Raw genomic sequence first — 23,867 nt, 5'->3', positions numbered from 1 at the left:
CCTAATTATTTTTAGCAATGTATTTCTGTAATTCAAAAGTTATTTTATAAATTTATCATTCATCTTTTGAGTTTTATAAACCATTTTAATCAAAATATTTTATGAGATTTTTTCTCGTTTTAATGCATGATTGTTATTATTTTAATAGTTTACTCTGATAATAGCTGATGTGCATTTTAAATTATTATAGATCATGTGTATTTTAAATTTTATCATGAAATTTTATTGTAAATTTCCTTTGTCATATCTTCAATACTGCATTGTGTTATATTTCATTACTTAAAATGTTTTGTTTGCTCAAATTAGTCACTTATGTTTTGTTTGGAGCAAAAAGTTCAAAAAAATCATTAAAAAAAAACTAATAGCTTAATACAAAAATACATATTTCTCTATACTTACATCTGAGTGAGTCTCATGGGCAGGGGGATTTGGGTTGAAGGTTAGCCTGTCTCTCTCCGAACACTGTTAACAGTAATCGAATATTTTATAGATTTTATTTTGTCTTGCTTATATTATGTTTGTACAATAACCAGAACGATTGCTAGCATTTAAGGACTGACAGTGAAGCACTCATGCACTGCTTGCCGCCATTGCTTGCCGGTTTTCATCATCTCACGGACTGTTTGCCATTGTCATCTCATAGTGGGTCCACCCAGTCCAACGTCAATAATGTTGTGTCTGTTGTTGTTTTCTTTATAGCTACTCTTTTATAAGTATAATTTGTTTTAGAAAAAAATGTCCTTAATTCTTAAAAAAAAATATTTTTCGTGTCTCAATTGTATGTATAATCTATAAAAAGTATTAAAATAAAATAAATGCATTGAAAGTTTTTCATGGTAAATTGAAGTAAGTAAAGTGTCCTTAAAATAGAAATGTATAATTAATTAAATATTTAGTTTGCCCATGTAACAAGAACACCAGAGAAAAAACTATGATATAGAATATGATGTATAAATAATATAAACAGATCAATTAGTGAAAGAGAACTTATGTCATTTATATATTTGTTCATATCATCACAGAAGGAAAAAAAATGTAAAAACCTTTTTCTCTATGACATATTTTAATATATGTTTTAATTACCCAGGTATATGTATGTATGTTGTTTAGAAAGGCCAGGAAGAAAGTTTTATGTTCCTTTTACGTTTTATGAACTTGTGGTGAGTGAACCACAGACACGTAGATGAACCAGAATATAATTTCACTCTTGTATGTTAACCACAATATTTCAGTTTTATATCCTTTATATAAAATATACATTATTTTTGTGTGATTTAAAATTAAGAATCTAATTTATCACATTGTTTTAAAATTTAATTCCTTACGTTTTATAACAATTAATTTTTCAACTCTTAAAGTAAAAAATGGATTCAGAATTTTGAAAATACTTATTGTTTATGTGAATGTGGAAATATGTTTTGAAAATACCTTCTTTTCCAAATTTCTGTCTCTAGACAGTATTACTTGAGGAATTTTTAATGTCTGTCTGTATCAGGTATTCAAGTCACCACAGCACCTTCACTTGTCATCCAGTGTTTATTAAACTAGCTGCTATTAAAGTTAATTCAGTAAAGAACAATAATATGTGTTGCATATTCACATCAAACGGTTATTGTATATCGAACTGTTTAAGTGCACATGCTCCAGTGTGTACAAAACAGTTTTTATTACGTTGTGGCGGCTGAACGCTAATGTTGCACAGCATCACTTGTCCATTCTCATCACTTAAACTTATTGTATATCGAACTGTTTAAGTGCACATGCTCCAGTGTGTACAAAACAGTTTTTATTACGTTGTGGCGGCTGAACGCTAATGTTGCACAGCATCACTTGTCCATTCTCATCACTTAAACTTGATTTTGGGTTTTAAAGATACTTCTTACGTCTTATTTACTACAAAAGAGCAAAACTGTAAATATTTACCACTTGATTTACATGGAAAATATTTTTGTTAAAATAGACACAAACATAATGCTACTTATATTTTCCGGGTTAGCTGTGATGAGATCACTATAGACTTGAATATTATATTGTGATTAAATGAAGATGTGTGAAAAATTTAGATTTTAAAACTAAATTTTGATTGATTTTATACACAAGTTGCCTAATAAATATGCTCACGCTATCTACCAGTTATTATTACCAAAATTTAACTACGTTGAATTATTGACCTAATTAGGTCAAACCTCAGTGTGATAATCTGGTCAACAATGTGCAGTCAGTTAATGGAAACTTCTGTCAGTTGAATAACCTGTGTGATTTTGTGTAGTAAAGTTCCTTTATATGTGAATAAAAAAAGACTATTAAATTTTCAAATTCCAAAATTCAAGACAGTTGGGTCTAAGTAAGAATTAACGCATATTTTAATTTAAAATAAACAATAAAGATTTTAATTAAAAATAAACAATTAAGGCATTTTTAATTAAAAATAAACAAAACAATTAACAGACATGACGTTGTTGATTTGCAAAATATACATTTATTGGTGTTTCTAATGAGTTTTTTAACGTGGATTTCTACTTGGATTGTTTGGATTTGGCTAATTCGCACTGTTACAATATGTTGCATGGTGTTACTGACAGGTAAGCATTGCATGATGTGTTAACCGGACCAGTACGGTATCAGTGTGGTAGTCTAACCACTTCTGTCTCGTCTTCTTAACCAAATATCTACAGTGTAGTACATATGTCGTAGTATATAAACTATATTTTTATGATTAAAGTTCTTGTAACTATAATAGTGTATGTAAAGTAATTTTATATTGTGTATCATACATTTTTTATGTGATTAATAGCTATGGGGCTTCTAGTGAAAGCTTTAATTCTACATAATTTTAGTGCAATATTTAAAGAGTATATTTATTTTTTAGCAGCCGGAGGAGTGTTTTGTGAACGGGAGTGAAGTTGTGTTTTTGCAGTGGGAAAGTTTAATCTAGAGTCTGTGGTGGCAATCCCACTTTTGTTTCGTTGATTGATTAGTTAATTGATTGTTTTTCGAGTGAGGTATTGTGTAGGTCAGTTTAAGTAGGTAAATTACATTTGGATACATTTATGTTTTTTTGTATTATTTTTGTAAATAGTTACAAACTTATGTACATTGTTTAAATTCATGTTTGCTACATTTATTTCAATATGAATTAAAAATAAAACTATTTATTTAATATGTCACTTGCAGAAAAACAAACCGTATCATTTTTAACCACCATTTGAGTTCTAATCAAAGCTGTGTAACAGTTGAGATAAAATAACTTATTAACCTCAAGTGTACCTTATTTATCATCTGTTTGTTCTATTGTATTATTGATTAAAAAATGAGTTGAATCAAAATTACCACATATTACAATCCGTAGTAACATTATTATTTACAATTATTGTTTTAAACAGAATGCGTCTTTATAGTAGTAATCGAGAGTGTGTCGAAGAGTGAAATTGGTTGTATGACTGGTGTTACAGATTTGGTGAATTAAAGATCAATTATTGTATTTGGTTTATTTTATTTTTACCATTTTCGTTTTGTATGTCAAATGTAATTGTAAGCGTATTGTTGTGAATGTTGAAAAATGTCTAGAATCTGTTTTCAAGATTCGCCTAAAAGAGATTTTGAGATAAGAACAGATGATGCAGTCTATTATCTGATCATCCTTATATGACTGTCCAATATTCAATTAGTATCTATCTGATACCAGTATGGGTTTCATCAGGTTATGACATGTTCAAATAAGTTCATGTGGTGGAGTAATTCACATAATTTCCAGACGTGCAGTAGGTAGACAGAATAAATGGTTCTGCAAAGGTCCTAATGGTCATATTCAATGTACCAAATATCACATGGCTACATAACAAAACTCTTAATAAACTCCACTAAGCAGCCTAGATAACCTGTTCAAACTTGCCATGACATGCTCTGACATGACCAGATCTCTCACACAACATGATTGAGCACGTCTGGTAGAATATATATAGCCACTTTTAACCCTTTGAGTGCCAAGTAGTATGAGTGGGTGTTCTGAAAAGTGCCAGGTATTTTTCTAGTGGGTGCAGCTAAAATTTCCAGCCCTTTTGAAGGCATTTTGCAAGGTTTCAGTAAAAAAATCACAGTGATTATTTAATAAGCTATTAACATAATTTTGTTTTTAATTTTTCTCTGAAAACTCTGCCTAATTAACATAAAATAGCAAAGTTACCATCAAATTTAATTTAGGAATATCATAAATGGACTTTCGTAAAAAATCCAGAATTTATTTAAATTTTATTTTTCAACCTAATTAGCCTATCATTACCAAAAAATTCATTTCTTTTTCTTTGTCCATATCACTGGACAAAGGATCAATTGTCTATAAATCTTGAAAAAATAGTGATTTTTTTTCCTGAACGTCCAGTAAAATCGGACTTTGGAACTTTTCAGCCAACTTTTGACGTCCGGTAAAATCGGATGTTGGCATTCAAAGGGTTAAACCAGAATTGGCCTAAATGGCTAATATTTGTTTACTTTTGCAACATACAAAGCACTTAACAAAAGCTCCCCACTTTCCATCTACATGTCATGATGATACACAGTAATCACTTCTTAGACCTTGTCAAACTTGTGGTGTAAGTAATCACAACCAAATGACTTCTGTGTCATATTCCAGTCACCATTATGTAAAGTCGAAGTCAGTTTGGTGCAAATGTGTGCGTGTTTTGGTGTCACATGAATAAAGTGAGTGGTATTTTCTGGCAACATGGCAACCGTTTCGGCAATGTACATTAAAATGTCACCTTCCTTTGTTGTTTGTATATTGTTGGTAACAGTTGATTCAAATTGAAATTAACTTAGCTAAAAACACAAGTTGTTATGTCTTTTGATCAAAAACTTAATGACAATCTTGATTATGTCTTGATTCCAAAAAGAGTGTGGTTAAGAATCCCTCACAAGGAAGGTTTTGCTTAATTAGTTTACCGATAATAAGAGGAAGGAAATGGAATTCATCTTAATTTTGTTAAGTGTAGCACAAATCTCTTAATGTTACTAAAAGCAAAGCAAATCTCATAATTATTAAATTTAAAAAGATGTTCCTTTTGAGACGCGATTTTAAAATCCCATATAAAACGACAAATTAAAAAAAATATATAGAATCTCTTGTTTATTCTATTGTGCTAAACGTTGTATATACTTAATAGGTCTTAAAAATGTTGATTTTCTTATTTATTTATTTTCATGAACCAACCATTTTTTAGCGATCCACAATACGAATAGTTATATTTCTCTAGTTTTAGCTTCACTTGCTGGGACTACTAAATTTTAACTTTATAAATATATTTTGGCTTTTTCATAGTGTGTTTCAATGTGAGACATCTCGTTTTAAATTCCTCTAAATTATCATAAATTTTTTGTGTCATAAATTAAAATAGGTCAACAGGATTATAATACAAAGTATTATTTTCCTGAATTTCAAAAAATGTACTGTGGTTAATGTGTAGTTTTAGTGATGTTCTGTGATTGTGTGGACTGAATACAAATGGTACAAATTTTTAACTTCTGCCATTTTAGGAAGTGGATTGGAATTTGAGTAATGAGCAAGTCAGAACAGGTGGTTTGTCTACCTGGGGGCTACTGAACGAAATATGTAATGTTCATCAGCAGAATATGTTGATCAGTGTACTTTAGTATAGTGTAGATTAAATTGTCATAAAAACTACAATCAGGTTGGTAGTGCGCTCACCCAAGATCAAGTCAACTGTTTGAGACGTATATTGTGAGTTTGTTTACTTTTGAGTTGTTTGTTGTCTTCGTCATATTATTATCGATGCTGAAAATCATTCTTGAGTTAAAACACAATAAGAAGTGTTGATAAGGATTGCCTCAATGATAGTAACATTGCGAATTAAGTTACCATTGTTGACAATAATAAAATTGTGAAATTATACATACATATTATAAAATCACATACATATATACATATACATACATACATAAATACATATATATATATATATATATATATGTATTTTTTTGTGTGGATTAGAAAACACAATAAATAAAACTAAAAAAAAACATCGGTATTTATTGTGTTATAAATTTATAACATAATTTGCTAATTAAAAAAAGTCAGTAAAAACACATGGGATAGTAGAGTGAAACGCCGCCAACCTCATCAGAATACGACGATCCAGTCAGAAATGGCAGCGCATAATGTACTTCACAATGTGTACCTAAAACAACCCGCCATTTCTGATTGGATAAACCTTTTGAGATGCAGTTTGCAGCATTCAACTCTACTAAGTGAGCTCTTTCAAATGAGGTATCACTCGACCCATGCTTCAGTTTAAGATTTCCATGTTTTCCTCTGTGGGCCGTCCCCCCATGGTTGGCATGTCATGGTAATAGCAAAGAAAAATAGTTTACATAGCCATATGACACTGTGCAAAGTTTATAGATGTTATCTCCTATGGTTTTTAAAATATTAAGCCGTACCCATACTTTTCAAACACCCTGTATATATACCATATAAATATTAAAAAATGAAAAATTTTCAAGATACTATTTTGTTTTTTCATATGTTTGTGAACTACATTTAATAATAAGTAAAACTTAAAAAGAATTAGCGTGATATCTTAAAAATAGCCTAGGTATGAATTTTTTTTAAAAAACATTGAGAATTACATATTTTCTCCAAACCTAGTTTGGGATTTTTAGGGATATAAGGGTTAATGAGGAGGCTTTAACAAATTAAGAAAGTAAGAAAAATTAGTTTGACATCTAAGATCTATGTTCTTGAAGTCGTCTGGGTTAATATACTTAAAAGGGCAATGTGAGTAGACATTCCTGGTCTACAATATTTTTCCTCCAAATCCTTTTCTGTCTTTTCCTCTTTTGTTTATCCTGAATTAATACCAACATTACAGCAGCCACCTTCTTCCATGTTGCTTAATCGAGAACCAGTAAAATACTAAACAGATGATTGCCAAACGAAAGATAGATGGCTCGGTTGCTTGCTAGGACAAAAAAAAAACCGTTCAACTGGTAATGTGGTTGCCAGCAATCAGATTGCTGGTCAACGAGCAACCACTCTCCTACTGTATGGATAGCTTCAATGTCAAGGATGGTTGAGTCAGTATGGACTCGGTGGAGGGCTGATTTCAAGTACAGCACCACATCCCTGGCAATATCTCACTCTAATTTGCTCCTGTATTCGAAAAGTGGTTTGGACATAAAACGTTATCTAATGAGCAGTAAAATCTTCCTCTTAATTGTAGGATGGCACTCAGAAAAGTTATGTCGGATGCAATACTGTACAGGTGAGCACTTTGAAGTTTACTTATATTAGACAAACTTATAATACTTAAAAGCTGTTACCCGTAGCTTTGTATGCAACTTTTAAAGCGTCTCAGTAAAAGCACTTATGTAATATAATAGAGTCCTATGAAATTTTCCAAACGTAAGTAAGCATACATCAGAAAAAATTTATTGCAGAAGTGTTCATGGTTAAGAGGATCAGAGTTTAACTTGATTTATTCATGTTTTGTACACAAAGGAACATTTCTGGTTCGAATTAATTATATACTAGTTTCGATACAAATATAAGGTCTCTGAGTAGGTACTTTGGTTTACTTCTAGTCCTTGTTATATACTTACAGTGTAAGAAAATTCTGATGGCCACAGTTAAGTTTGTCTTATAGTCCCAATAAAGAAAATTTAACATACATGTATAGGGCTGAAAAGCCTATTTCGGTCAAAAACTGTCTACTTACAGCTGTTTGATTTCAATTAGAGTGACAATTAAATTTCCCTTATTGGCCCGATCAAAAAACCATGTACATAGTGAAGTATGTAGTCTCTAAAATGTAGTTTAGTCAAAAAGCGATTACTTCCTGATCTTATAAATATTTTCATTCTAAGACATTTCCAGTGTAATAGTTGAGTTTGCCTTGTTGTCCCGATGAAGAGATTATAAATACACACAGAGGGCTGACAAGCCTATAACGGTATAGGGGAAAATGCAATCTGCTTTGGGTATAAGGAGAGAATCTTATTAGGTTCTTTGTTTTTGAACGTTTGTTATTGAAGGTTTGAGAGGATTTCGGACATTTGCCATTGTTATATGTTACAAAAGAATAACACAACGTTTTAAGGATTGGAGTCTATTCTCTTCATCAGGTGGAGGAGGTATTAGTACATACAAATAAAGAAGAGGAAGAAGGGAAAGAAAAGGGTTCAAACATACCCAAAAGCTGCTTGGGGTCTAGTCCAGGCGTTGTCACTGCAGAGAATGCGTGAGTATAAGTCACGAGTATGAGAAAAACAATCACACATCATACTGGCACGGATGAAAGTGGGGTACTGACACGAAAATCGATGTCGGCTCTTTCTTTGGCACCACATTGTATCATCTGAAACAATAGGACAAGAAGGCGATGGTCAGGAGGAGGAAGGGGTAAAGGCAAGCCGCTTCCTATGTTTTGGTCCTAGGCCAGAAGCGGAATGAAAATTTTCCAGTCCCATAAGTGATAGGCTTTGCTAACGCTCAACCAACATTAGCATAATTTATTTAAAAATATTATTTAATAGGTCATTATTACTAATACTATAAAATGTTTTCTTTGGTCAACTCGTTTAGGTGATATTAAGTCCTAATTGTAGTGAATGAAAGGGGAGTTGCAAGATGGGTACCAAGAAAAGTTGCACTGGTCCCCACTTAAGCGGAAACCAGCCCTGAATTCAATGCATACTATTTTCAATTTTACAGATGTGCTTGAGCACTTTGTTAAAACCACGATACCTGTATGTTTGTATTAATAAAAGAATTATTGTTGATTTTATAGTAAGAAGACATGTAAAAACACAGAGAAAATAATCTGAGTAAAACCTGGTGATACTTAAAAATAATTTTAAGCACTATTTTGATACTTGTGGTAGAGATGTGTATGGTGTGAACAAATGTGACAAATCGGACTGTTTTATTGTGATGAAAACTGTCTAATAGAATTAGACCACTATCAGATTTATTTTGTTTGGAATTCAATAAATCTCACATAATGTCCTCATAAATAATATTGATCCACAGAATAAGAGTAATTCACTTGCACATTCACAATGATCGTGATTGCATTGATTTTTTAATATGTTGTATTTATTTTGCACTATACATGCAAAAAAAACATTAAAATGTTTTTTTGCATATAAAGCATTAAAAGCCATTCCAAAATGCTGTAAGATCTATTGCAAATGCTGTAAGATACTATTGCAAATGTGGCTAGGCTATACGTACTATCATGGGTTAAACAAAGCATGGGATTCTAGAGCCGAGTGAGGGGGGCTTTAGAGCGTCATGTCACCTCAGAAAACAACAGTTGAAGAAGTAATAAATATAATCAAATCTCTTCCTCTTAAATGTTTTTCAGGATTGGATGAAATTTCATCAAGTTTGAGGCCTCCAAGCAAGAATTGGCTTATCCTAGAATTAACTTGATAAGTATATCCATTCAAAGGAACAAATTTCCCAATAAACTAAAACTTTCTAAGGTTATTCCCATTTTGAGCATGGTAATCAAAATGAAGAATCTAACTACCAGCCAATATCTCTGATTTGATTTTTTTTTCAAAATATTTGAAAAAATTGAGCTGATTTCTTGAGATATAATAATCTTCTAACAGGCCAACAATATGGATTCACTAAGAACAAATCAACATCGACTGCTCTGATTAGCTTCATTGAACACCATTGACCAGAAAAAAAAACTACTGCAATACTACTTGACTTCTTCTATGGGGAGGCCTATTGCCATACACTTAAATCTCAGGGGCCTTTTGCGCACCCCAGAAGCACACCATTTGAATTCACCACCCTTGTCCAGGCTACCAAAGATGGTGTACTGCCCCCTTGCTATTGCAGGACAGTTTCCTCCTGATCGTCACACATTCTACAGAGTGGATCCTCCAGAAGGATACAGACTCTGTGAAGATGCTTCCTCAGGTGACCATGTCCTGTAATCAGACCCATAACCCGAGAAGATACCAATCTACTTAGTGAGAGATTGTCAAATGCCACCCTTTGGGAAGGTGTCTGTAGAACAATTTTTCTCATTCTCAGACCCGGATGGAGCCTCCACCTTGTCTCATGTTCAGCGTGAACCCATTTTGAGACAGCCCCAGAGGATGCACACTTAGAAATGCCACATAACGGTTGAGGTTCCATCATATTGGACACTGAGTCCAAGTTGGCTAGGGCATCAGCTCTTACATTCCCAAAGATCCCCTCATGACCAGGAACCCAACAATCAGTAACAATATTGATTCTGGCAAAGAAAGACAATAATAGCAATCCCAAAAAAGTTTTGGAACTGGACACGCAAGAGTCCAATCAATTCTGCCTGGTTATCTGTGAAAATAATTGTTTTACTCTTATACCGCAGACAAAGATTCTCATGAGCACACTCCATAATGGCTATGACTTCTACCTGAAAGCCTGGATTAAGGACCCATAGGGATCACCAGCTCCCTACATGTCTCACCTCCACAATTCCAGCGGCTGTGCCACTTTTTGTCTTGGAGCCGTCTGTAAACCATTCAAGCTCCACTGGTGGAAGAGGTTTCTTCCTATCCAACCAATCCTTCCTAGAAGGTGCAACAATCCTAAAGGGTTTGTCAAAGGAAAATGTTTGTAGCATCCGATCAGAGATCCTGTGCAGAGCATTCCCCTGAATCAGGGCGCTAATTCTGCAGTGCCCCCTGCTGCAGCTTGAGGCCGAACAAATTCTTGCCTGCTGAAAACAGTAGGCACCCCACCTGGCCATAGCCCGAGTGACAATGTCCAGGGGGCAGAGATTGAGGCAACAGTCTAGAGCTGCATCTAGCACATTTGGAAAAGCCCTAGTGATAGCAAGACAAACCAACTTTTGGATACCAGTCAGATCAGCTACCGCCATCTTGGCCTTCTTTTTTGGACACAAGACAACAGCCCCAAATATTAATGCAGGTTAGCCATGGAGACATAAAGCCAATACTACTGGACTTAAGCAAAGCCTCTGACACCCTTGACAATGAACAACTCTTGACAAAACTATCCTCCTTGAGCGTGCAAGATACCGCAGCAGCTACCTAACCAATAGAGAGCTGGTGGTTAAAATTAAATATACTCAACTTTATAAAGTCCAGCAAATTAGATCCTGCCCTTCGCTAGTTCTAAGAGGTGTTCCACAGAGTTCTGTCCTAGAGCCTGTTCTTTTCACACTTTTTACTAGTTTTCTCTAAATATCTAGAAGAATTTGTCACAACGTTAATGTAATGCCTATGCTAACAGCCTCCTTCTGTCTGAAAATGGTGAAGAACAACTAGAGGACTAGTCATATGCTGCGATGAGCATGGCTGTTGCCATTATAACAACCTGGTAATCAATGATGGGAAGACTCACTAAATCATAATGGATCATAAAGGAACAAACAGCTCACTTACCTAAAGGTGGCAACAGTGGTAAAATACTGGAAGTGATGACAGATAAAGACCTAAGTTGGACGCTACATACTGACAATCTATGTAAAAAACTGAATACTACTGATATCTATTTTATAAAAAGACAAAAACAAGTTACACAGCTCCTGCTAAAACTGTATAATATGCACTTTTTGAAACTTATCTCCAGTACAGTCTCTTAGTGTGGGGAAAACTCTTCAAAAAACAACTTAAATCAAAATTTATTATGGAGGTAATGAGTTAATTTACAAATTTATTTATTCTGATATTTTCTCTCATTGGTTACCTGTAAGACTAATATGAAAACATTCACTAATGATCAGTCAAATCCCATGGAATGACATGCACCATTATCAAATTTAGTTTTTCGTCATATATAAATGAAGCTTCATAAGTTCAAATAGTCATAGTATTCCACTAAATTTCAACCAATAATCAGTTTCCTTGTTTGCCTCTAGATGGCACACAACCACGATGGTTCAAGTGGCAACAGATTTTAACATTGGATGTAATATTTTCTCATAGACTCGTATATAATCAAAGGTACAGGTCAATAAAGATACATTGATTGTTTTAGTATTTCCAGATTATATTTAGGTAGAGCTCAACCTAACCTCCTATTATCTCCCACTGATGGTGATTAAAACCAATCTTATCTATAAAAGCAAAACACATGCATTAATTGTGTTACACATGGTTACAATCTATCCACAGTGAGATAATGAATTGTAGTTTACATTTTATCTGGAATTTTCAGTGATTACCTTCAAAGCCTGTTCATAGACAATATTCTTTATTCTAAATTCATGGAGAATTGTAATAGCATAATTAAACTAATAATAAAATTTAATATTGATATATACAAAGTTTATATTGGACTTCAGCTTTATCATTTCATACAAAATTAAAACATTTCATACAAAATGGGTAACCATGATGGCAATGAGAGAAAATATCAGAATAAATAAATTTGTAAATGAACTCATTACCTTCATAATAAATTTTAACAAGTGACATGTAGTATATCTGTCCCAACACATACATCATTTTGGTATGTAGATTTTTATTATTTAATCACCGATATGATTCCCAATTTAATGAACAAAAATGTGATAGTCTTGCTGAAAGATATCTCGAGAAAGATTCCATCTGTAGGCTTGGAATTCACCATGAAACTTTATTTCTACATAGACAAGAATGAGTTCTACCATAATGTATATCTAACCATGGAATTTGGCTGAGCAACATTGAAGCCTCAGTAGATGGACAGTTTCTCTTTTGTTAGCAGGGGATTGTAAAAATGTCTTTCGTATAATTGTGTCATTCTATCTGTCAGTAATAAAAACAGTAAAACAGGACTTGAAATTTTGAATTGAACTTTAGCAAATCCTGTTACGCAACGCATGTTATGGCATACTCCTGACCTTGAAAATATATTGCAGAAAAATATTATACAAAAGTTAAACTGAGTAAACTCTTAGAATAATAAAAAATTCTCAACAATTTAAATTTAATTCATAAGAATTCAGTAATTACTATAAGATTGATATGGATCAAAACTCTGGACAAAATATATAGTATAGTAGCACTACTAAAGAATAAAATTTCTGCCACACAATCCACAACATTGTCAGAGGCAGGTCTGTCTCTTGGAAAGTCAATCTATATCTTTTCTGCAAAGATCCAAATGTATAGGACTAGAAAAATCACCAATTGTCTATGTACATACCAAAACTTGTCATTCTCAAGATTCTATCTGAGATTTCTCATGAGGCTTTAGATATGAAAATCTAACTACAAATTTATTTTCTGCCTCCTGCAAGAGTGAAAACAATCAAGTATAAGAAGGAAGCAATCAGAAGAATACATGCATTATTATTTAAGGTACTGTATAGTTTACACTGTTATGATATTTACTTAAGAAATCTGCAATGAAACATTTTCTGTCTACTACAAAATAGTCCGTAGTTGTACACTGACTGTTGTTTGTTGTTTCAAGGATCTGAACAACTGGAGTTGCAACAACAGCTGTTTGCAAGCTCTTGCTTTGTCACCCCGTTGTGAAACAGCTGACAGCAGGGTAAGACTTGTGTATATTCTCTTATCTAGTTTGAAGTTTCTTCCCGATTATTGCATAGTGTAGGAGAACGTATTGTAAGGGTAAACAAATACACTTTTGATTTGTATTGGAAATGTATTGTGCAGTTCGCTGGTGCCAGCACTAGGAACCTCAAATCAGATCTGTGTATTTCCACATATATACAAAGAACTTTAATAAAAAATACAAGTGATGTTATGATTAAAAATGAATTAAAAACAAAATTTTGAAGCAAGAATAAACAATAAAACTAAAATAAAAATTCACGGCTTAGTATAAAAACAATAAAATTAAAGTAACCTGTCTATCTAAATTTAAATTATTCAGTTTAACAACAAAAATTAATAATAGTGAAGAATATACAACATCTTTAACTAAAGTTAATAAAAGTAAGTCTAAAATTAAATGAAAAATAACTTTTTTGTGATTAAAATATTTTGTACATGATTATATTTTATTAAAATTAAAAAAGAATGCTTTCATGGTTTTAATTATCTTGTAAATTCTTTTTACTTGTGTTGTTTTTTTTTAAAAAAAAAGAAAAACACAGAAATAACTTGTGTTGTGTTATGTTGGATTATAAATTAAATATGTTTATGTTCATATTTTGAAACGTTTGTATGTAATTTAGTGTTGAAAATGAGGAATAATACAAATTTGTATATCTTAGATACCTTTTTCGTTGCACTCAACTCCATACTTGTTTGTGTATATAAACTTGAATTAAAGTATCAAATGTATAATAATTGTACAGTAACATGAATGTAACATGTCTTATTAAGATTAAATATATGTGCATTTACAAAACACGTTTGTAGATTTTTAAAATTATTTATGTCCAATTGAGATTGTCACACTGGGTATTGAATGATTTCTCTAAGTTTCAACTCAAGTACATTACATTACTTTATTTCCTCCACAAAATCTAGTTAATTAAGTGGATATGATCAATAATATTATGAATAGTTGTATAACTCGCTCATCAGTTATGACCTCTTACTGCATCATACTCTTGAAAGTTCTTATACGTGAGTAGAATATACTCACATCATATATAACATCTTTAACTAAAGTTAAGTAAAAATAAGTTTAAAAAATTAAATGAAAAATAACTTTTTTGTGATCAAAATATTTTGTAGATGATTATATTTTATTAAAATTCAAAAAGAATGCTTGCATGGTTTTGATTATCTTGCATATTTTTTACTTGTGTTGATGTTTTTTTTTAAATATTTATGTATAAAGTGTTTTGTTAAAATATTTGTGTCTCCTTTGTTGTGTAAATGTTTGTTAATTATGTCGATAAATATTTTAACTATACTTCCAGAAATATTGAAACATTGTCAATCTCAATTTTTGGCATACATCCTCAGCTTTCAGGGCATAAAGTGTAGTCCATAGTCAAAATCCAGTGTGAGCATCATTAAATTTGAAATTTCAAATTGATTTTCTTACACAGCACTGGCGTAACTAGGACTGGGTTTCGGGGGGATGAATCTGATTCCCCCACATGGCGAGGGGGGGATTTAAAATTTAAATAAACTGTGTAAGCCTTATTCAAAGTACACACTGCACTGCAGTTCAAGAACTGTTTAACTGCTGCATTTCAAACAATTTGAATTGCTGTTGCACATTTTTTTATGTTTTAGGGCTTTTAGGGGGTTCTATCGTCTTTGTCCCCCCTTACTTACACAACAGATTAGCTGTTGGCAACGTATCTTAAGCTCGTTTTTTAACATCTAACCAAAATTCAAAACTGTATTATAAATAGAAAATCGTCTCAAATCCATATTAGTTTTGTTTAAAAAACTTGAATTCTAATGTGTTAATACTAATGAATTGTTAAAAGTACAATTATTTGTTAATACTGATGGTTTATAATTTTTAAATGGGTTTGAGGCAAGTTATATTTATGATACGGTTTTAAACTTAAACCACGTGGTAAAAGCAGAGCCACAGATGTGCAGCTGATAGCTAACCTGCCCTCTTAATCAGTTTCTCTACCACGCCATGAATTTCCAGGGGGGAAGAAGTCCAATGATATCGCCAGGGACGTCTCCACAACTCCTACGGAGAGGGACGGCGCCACCTCCACCTCTGCCACCTCGTAGAGCTTCCCCTATTCTGGGCAATTCTGCCAACTCTCTCAGGTAATTGTATTTTTGTTATTGCACAACATTTATATATCTCAGGTAAAAATATGGGAATAATAAAAGATATTAAAACATAGTAAAACCAGGTAGTCTCCATTTCTTTAAAACTGTTATTCAATTTACAATTATTTTTTAACACGCACTGCATTATGTTAATGAGCTCATTAACATATTGTATTACATATTCATAAAAATGTACATGTGCATAAAGTCATTGTAGCCTTAAGATTGAATGTTTTGTTGTTCGGATTCCACATCAAACTTTAATTAACTCCTGGACTCTGTGAACAATAATAATGCACTTTTCTCTTAATTAACTAAACTATAACGTCATAAACAATCCTGTAAGGATAATGAAACTTGCAATAAATACTCAATTTTAGCTAATAAAAAACTACACGTTACTCCTATGAGGGGGTAACTGTGTTACCGTAAACCGAAAGTACCCAGTACAGGTGACTGCTAAAGGTACTTTTACAATACAGATAATTTACTGCCGTTCCTGGTACAAAGTAATCAGACTCATTCAGCAGTAACAGTTGCTGGAACACGTTATTGCACCATTTTAAGAGTACTCTGTAACGTATGATTCTAACGAGTACATTGCTCGGTTACCGTCGTTCCTGGGTTTAACAGCAACAGTACTGGAACATATACCATTTTAGGAGTACTCTGTTACATATGATTCTAAATCATTACTAGTACATCTTGAGCTTGGTTACCAAAAGTAACATATACAGGTAAAAACCACAAGAAATAGTAAGAACTAACCTCACTTTAGTTGCTGAGTCGGAAAAAAGTCCAGGCGGCTAGCTTGGCCATATGCAACAAAGCTGCGCTTTAGAGAAACCTGTCACTCAGGGTGCTGGTAAATTTCTGTTCTGTCTGTCTATCTGTCTGGATAACTCAAATATGAATTGTGCTATAAACTTTTGCATATTTAAAAATTTATCACGGAATTGAATTTTTACATACGAGCTTTTACATACAAAAAAAGTACCTTGTTTAACAAAACGCGAGCTTAGAATCCTGATGTGGAAGTAAGGACAAAACTGTAATTTAAAATCTGATTGATCATCATGTATGATAATATAAATAGTCTAGATGTTATAAGTAATACTTCTACCACTCGTATCATTCTGTTTCAATAGTTGTAACCAGTTAACAGTTCCTAATGAAGAAGCTCCGCCTCCACCTCGCAATTCTCCATCACCAGCGGAGCATGTCTCGGGTCCAGAACCGCCAGAGCCTCCGCCATCTGCCCCACCTCCACCTTCCACCACCCCCATTGCCAATGGTAAGCTACATACAAAATAAGGGTAGTTTTGGCATTGCTTTATTTATTACAAACTTTTTGTACCACAATTATGCTTCTTCTTCTGTACATAGTTAACTAAATTCACATTTTAGTGCTAGCCCACTTAAAAAAACACTGTGAACATTGAGTGATGGTTTATAATTGTTTTATTTATTTATTATTATTTTGAAATGGCAACTTGACTGATTCCAAGATGAACTATTTTCCCCATGTTTCAGTTTTTAGACCCCATCTACTTTCTAAACTGATCTTTTAAATGGCCCCAAGTTAAACTACCCTACATGAGGTTTATCCTATAACTATCCCATTTTTCATCAGTCATTGCTTAGCGGCACCACACTCAAAAAAGTTGCAGCACACATTTTTGTTCAACTGGCTAGAAAATTAATACCAGGAAGTAAACTTTGCAAACTTCTCCAGCGTAACATTAAACCAATTAATCTCATAAAATAACTTAGTCTAGTGAAAAATATCATATGATTGGATATATCACAGTATAATCTATTACTTCACCAATTAGTAATACAATATAATACATAACCTTATTTCTAAAGTGGAAAATAGTATATTATATAACTGTAAAATCCTCACTAATTACGCATTTAAACAATGAATATAACATTTTACTTTCAAACTTTAAAACACAAATTTTTTCAAAAAAAGTAATTATGTCAAATACTTGAAATGAAATACTTTTCACATTAATGAGAAAGCAGTGATTACTTTCAATTGTTTTTCATTTGCACCAGATTTCTTATCACAGTAACTATAATTAATTCAAAGAATAAAATAGTTTTGTCTCTGTAGCACATGAATTATTAACCCGTATTGTATTGACCTGGTTGGACCTGTATTGTTCTTGTGTATTGTAAATTCTCTGTGACACCATTCTTATCTTTACGATGATGTAATAGAGATATTTGGACTTAATCTAGAATAGTAGCTTTTGTGAGTCAAAAAATTGTTGATGTCTGGGAAACCAAGCAATTAATTTTAAATAAAAGTAACTCAAAGTTATTAATTCTTAAAAACAAGAAAGCATTTTTGCAAGAATATTCTTGCACATGTAACATACAAGTTTTGTGAATATTGAGTTTAGCTCCAGTTCACCTTTCCCTTAGTGCAGTGTCTGGAAACTGATGCTATCACAGACTTAACTCCTGGAATCTGGAGTCATGGTCCTCCGAAGATACAAAGAAATTGTGTAAATGATGAGACAATGAGAACACGTCCTTACCTAAATTACACTAGTTTTTTATTTCTTTAGACAAACATGACTTCAGATTCCAGGAGTTAAGTCTGTGATAACGTCAGTTTTCAGATGCTGCACTGAGAGGAAGGTGAATTGGGAGTTAAACTAAACATTCACACTGAATCAATCCCTCTCACAATAGTTAAATTATGTGTTCAATTATTACTCTAACAAGTATTACTTTTGTCACCAGGGCTACCCGAGTCGAGATACGATATGTTGCAGCCCAATCGTAACCACCTGCGCCACCAGTCGTGTCCCACTATCCCCACCACCAGTGCCACCACTATGACTACCCTCCCCTCTAAGTCCAGCACTACACACCAGTTCCCCACTGACCTCCCCTCTGCCCCTCCACTCCCCAGTGACACTATCCATTACGCTGAACTCGCCAACATCTCCGAGGAGCCAAGTTACGAGAACACAATCATCCTGCCAGGTTCGTGTTACATTTTACTATTACATTTTATTAGAGGTGTTCCGTTCCGACCGTAACGTCTCAGGCTCTGAACTAGTTTCGTGAGATTATTCCAGTTCCAGGCGTTCCGTTCCTACAGTACTTGTCTATTTGTTTTAGTTCCTGGCTGATTTTTAAATATTTTTAATATTATCACTCTTTACCAGGGGCAGTTTCACCAATTTCTCAAAAAAGATAATGGTCTTTTTTATGGTTTATGTATAATGTTTTAATACCATAATTATCTCCGCATTTTCCTGAAAACAATAATGTATTACACATATAGGTTTATAGTAAAAATATAAAAGTACAAACCACTCAAAAATGACCTGCCACCTGTGGAAAAAATTACTGCCAGTTCGAGGGTTAATTGTACAGATGTAATTTGGTAAAGTTAATTTGTCCATTGATGCTAAAAGTTACATATGAAATATAAGTTGTTAATGTATGAATTAATAATAATTTGTATATTATCAATGAAAAATCATTAAATACCATTGTTCGTTAAAAGAAACAAACTCATTCAGTAACTAGTTTCAAATTACATTTAATTTGAGTCTTACCAACCTCAAGTCTTGTCAAAAAATGCGATTTAATATTTAGCACTACTAACGAAACATCACTGACCAAGGTGTTCAATTAAGAGACTATACATGAATGACACGACAGAGTAAACGATAACTTCCCTCCAAACAGTCTGGTTCAGCGGCAGGTTGCAACATGAAATATTTTGGTTACCAATTATCTACAGCGGAACTGGAAAATTTATTCCACTTAACTGATTCGGAACGCCCAGAACCATTTGGCACGTTTAATAAACCATTCCGACGGAACATGGAGTTCTGAAAGAGTGAACTGTTGTTCTTTTGGCATATATCTCTATATTTTACAAGTGAAAAGCATATTTGGTGCATAACAACTGTTCAAGCAGTACATTTACAATCATATTTGAGCTCTTTAACATAACAGTAAAACATTACATACTGCAATATGAAACCTTCAAATAACATGGTTGAGAAAAACTCCAAGAGGGTTTAGTATAGATGAAATACAGTAAATTTATTTCACTTTGGAATGGTGTGCTTAGACTTGCCTTTATAAGTACAGTGGAGTCCCGCTAATCCAAACATCCGGTTAATCCGGACAGGTCCAGAAGAAAATTCATATATTTATTTAAAATGACAATGCACAGTTATAGCAACCAATTACCTAAAAAATGAAAATTGGTGCATCATTTAGTAAAAAAGATCTTAATACGCATACGACAAGTTGCGCGTATGGTACAGTATAGTACATAAATAATGTAGTTTAAATACATTACAAAATTTAAACTTATAGGTTAAGTAGGAGTTAAATTAAGAAGTGAAATCAAACAAAAACTGGACTTACAGTACTGAAATTACTTTACTGTTGAGTACAATATTAATTGTTAAAAGACACGAATTCAGCAATTGTCTTCTGTAATTGTGAAGAGAGTCTATCTGATGACGCATAGTTTCGCCATTGTGTCATAAACATGATATCGGCTAGTAAAGTAGTAACGTGTTGCTCTAAATAATCACAGCAGTGGAATCGATGTTTGCACCGAGACAACATACGACTCACTGCCCACCACTTCAGACTACAGTGCAATGCGTAGTTCTATAAGTAACAGTGTGTATTTTTGGCATGCTAAGGGGAAGTACGGTCTGGTCCATAGTGCGTGGGCATGTCCAATGTGCGCTATAAAAGTGAACTACTGTGTACTTTAACTTGCTAACTGTGCTTAGTATTCACAGTCCAACACATTTGCCACATGAAATACAGTACAACAGTCAGAAATGTGTTTTAATAAGCAATTTTGATAATTTTTATTAAAAACAATAGACCCATTCTCAATAGACCCCATCTAATCCGCTAATCCGAACAATTGCGTAATCCGAACTGGGTTCAGTCCCAATTAGTTCGGATTAGCGAGATTCCACTGTATTTCATAATAAAATGTTGATTTGTAAAAAGACTTGTACCAACAGCAATCATATTGCTCTCTGAAACAAAATTATCAGTCTGTAATATCTGTCTTGTTTTATGGTTTTCAGGGAACATCACTGTCATCAAACCGATCTATAGTTCAACGACAGCGGTAGAGATGCCGACCGTCACGCCGCACATTAAGACAGTCCCTCCAGAAACCAGGTTAGAAACACATTTATAGTACCAAGAAAAATGAAAAGTCAACACATTTATAAATAGTGAGATTTTTGTTTAGTTTCAGTAAAATGGAAAACTGTTTGTAAAACGCCCTTAACGGACGGTTTTGTTGTCTTTTTATATTTAGTTTTGTTAGCCAAATAAAATGCAGTATCCAGAACATACTTTTTTCACTCTTTGTACATGTTGAAGAGAACTCAGTATATGTAATTTATTTTCAGTTGTTAACAAATTATTGTTGTAAGATTCTATTATTTTTCCTTCAGTTAATTAAAATAAATTATTTTCATCCATAAGTAAAAAAAATAGTATTTCCTAAGTTTTATGACAGTGAAATCCATATTTATATATTCGTCAAACATTTTCATGTAAATATTGTTTGTTGGATATTGATGGTCTATTAAAGCTAAATACTTCAATCCTCAGAATCTTCAATAAAGTTTTGGATTCCAGAATTTAATCTTTAATCTGCTGAGATTTGCTACATCACTATTTATTGGACAAAAGTTATGTACATGTTTCACACTTATGGTAAGACACCATAGCGGCAAGTGAAATCTTCTTAATGCCAAATTAGTAAACAATAAATGAATCATTGTGACTGGAAAATAGTATTGCACATTGTATCTTCTTTCAGTTGTATGGTCGATCGATACTGGTGATGAGTCATGAAGGATAATGGAAATATTAAAAGTAGTTGTTATATACAGGGTGGAGCGCGGAAATTTGCTTTTTTGCACTGCAGGCTGTGGCGGCACTGTTGGTCGAAGAGAGGGAAGAGTGGGCGTGGCTTATAGTGGCTGACGGGAGATTTGTATTCCTCCGCGTTCCAGTTGCCACAATGCAGTGGACACGAGAGGAGAGGTCGTTTTGTGTTGAAGCGTATTTTTCAAATGCCCACTCGATCATTGCAGTGCAGCGTGCTTTTCGTTTACGATTCGCTGTTCCCCCATGCGGACGTGTTCCTGGTCGGCAATCAATTGTAAATTGGGTAACTGTATTCAGAACAGCAGAGAATGTGTCATGTGTACGAAGGGGACCTCAGAGAAGGATTACAACACCGGAAAACATCGATAGAGTTAGAGCAGCAGTACTGCAATCTCCAAAATGCTCCGCTCGGAAGCAATCACTTGCTCTTGGCATTTCAAGACGTTCTCTCCACCGGATTCTTCATGATGAACTGAGATTTCACCCGTATAAAATGTGCGTGGTCCGTCAATTGTCAGCACGGGACTATTTGACACGGCGTACTTCTTGTGAAGACATACTTGCAATACCGCGTGACGCAATTCTGTTCTTTTCTGATGAGGCACATTTTCACCTCAGTGGGTGTGTCAACAAGCAAAACATGCGCTACTGGAGTGAAACAAACCCCAGAGAAATCCACCAGAGACCTCTGCATTCGGACCGCGTCACTGTGTGGTGCGCCATACCATACTTACTTTTTTCAGGATAACCGTCGTGCCATAACTGTGAACGCCAAACGGTACTTGACTATGATACAGGATTTTTTCAGCCGGCTCTTGAGGCAATGCAATTAGAGGATACATGATTCCAACAGGATGGTGCCACTGCATTCTCGCACACAGCGAGGGTTACCATGAATTGTTTGAGGCAAATGTTTCCTGGACGGCTTATCTCTTTGAGGGGTGATGTGAACTGGCCGGCACGCTCACCAGACTTAGCCCCATGCGATTTTTTTTCCTTTGGGGTTACCTGAAGTCGAAGGTGTATATCAACCGTCCCAACACCTTGGAAGACCTAAGGAACAATATTGAGGCTGAAATTGGCAGAATACCAGTCGACATGCTTGTTAGAGTTAATGAAAACTTCAGAAAACGTATGCAGCAGTGTGTGGATGCCGATGGTCGACATTTGCCAGATACATTATTTAAAACCATGTAATTTAAAAATTCCCTTACTGTACAATATAATTCAAATAAAAAATAATTTTTTCTAAGGTACATATATTTTTTTATTTCATTTTCAAATCAGCAAATTAACGCGCTCCACCCTGTACTAAAGTCATATGTTTTCATGTTGTTGTTGTTTTTGTTTACATAGTTACTTTTTTATTCTTTATAAAATGTATTCATTAATCTAGCTGTGTTCTCTCTCAACAAATCCTTATCCTAGCTAAACGTGTTAATGATTTCCGTTATAATGTATTAAAGCGTACAAAATCTTCTTTACCTGAAGGAGTTTCTAAAAACTGAAAGATTGGAAGTGGATCCTACTTTAGCTGATGCATCTCTTTAATTGTATACAACTTTTAATAACTTTATTACTGCAGCAAAAATAACTGATGATGAATCAAAATTACACTTTAAAAAACCATTCATAAACAAACCTAAAACGTTCGAATAAGCGGTAACAATTTTTCAGAATCTCTATAGAAAACCCAAAAAGTCTATGCTAGAGACTGTTTGGCTACATGCATACAAAAAGCTGATGTAACAATTGATAACTATTATCAAGCTCTTAATCTGTTGAGTCGAGATAGTTTTTGCTCTGTATGTGCTGAGGAGAATCGTGTGACTGTATTAGGTAGTATTATCAGTGGCCTAACTTCAACAAATATTAAACAGATTATCAGAAAATAATACTCTTACATTGAGAGAGGCTTATACACAAGTACTGTCCCTTGAATCAGCACAAAAACACTCACAATTACACTTTACCGCTATTTGAGTTAAATTCAGCAATCCCAAGAAAGATATTAATACTCAGTGCTATGAAAGCATCTAATCATCATACTGATAGTCCTAAAACATTCCTATACCATTAGAACATCTGTGATTAGGTTGTAATGCTTCTTTTGTGGAGGTACACCAGTTCATTCCAGTACAGTTTATCCTTGGTGGAGAAGCAACTTGAGACCACAAAAAAATTGGACACTTCCAAATGGTTTGTCATTCTGGATCTCGAGTTTTACTACTTCAACCAAAGAA

General features: G+C 33.6%; 1 protein-coding gene across 1 annotated transcript in view; it reads left to right on the top strand.

Annotated features, from left to right (window-relative positions):
* LOC124365403 (E3 ubiquitin-protein ligase CBL-B-like) overlaps positions 1–23,867 on the top strand; it is a 65,166-nt gene that overhangs the window by 29,514 nt on the left and 11,785 nt on the right. The window contains exons 7-11 of the mRNA XM_046821383.1: positions 13,448–13,528; positions 15,569–15,696; positions 16,851–16,996; positions 18,463–18,708; positions 20,805–20,901. Coding sequence (XP_046677339.1) covers positions 13,448–13,528; positions 15,569–15,696; positions 16,851–16,996; positions 18,463–18,708; positions 20,805–20,901 — 698 coding nt within the window. The remainder of the gene's footprint in view (positions 1–13,447; positions 13,529–15,568; positions 15,697–16,850; positions 16,997–18,462; positions 18,709–20,804; positions 20,902–23,867) is intronic.

The sequence above is a fragment of the Homalodisca vitripennis genome, chromosome 6, assembly GCF_021130785.1.
Source record: "Homalodisca vitripennis isolate AUS2020 chromosome 6, UT_GWSS_2.1, whole genome shotgun sequence".
NCBI lineage: Eukaryota > Metazoa > Arthropoda > Insecta > Hemiptera > Cicadellidae > Homalodisca > Homalodisca vitripennis.
This window is presented reverse-complemented; position numbering and strand designations above follow the sequence as displayed.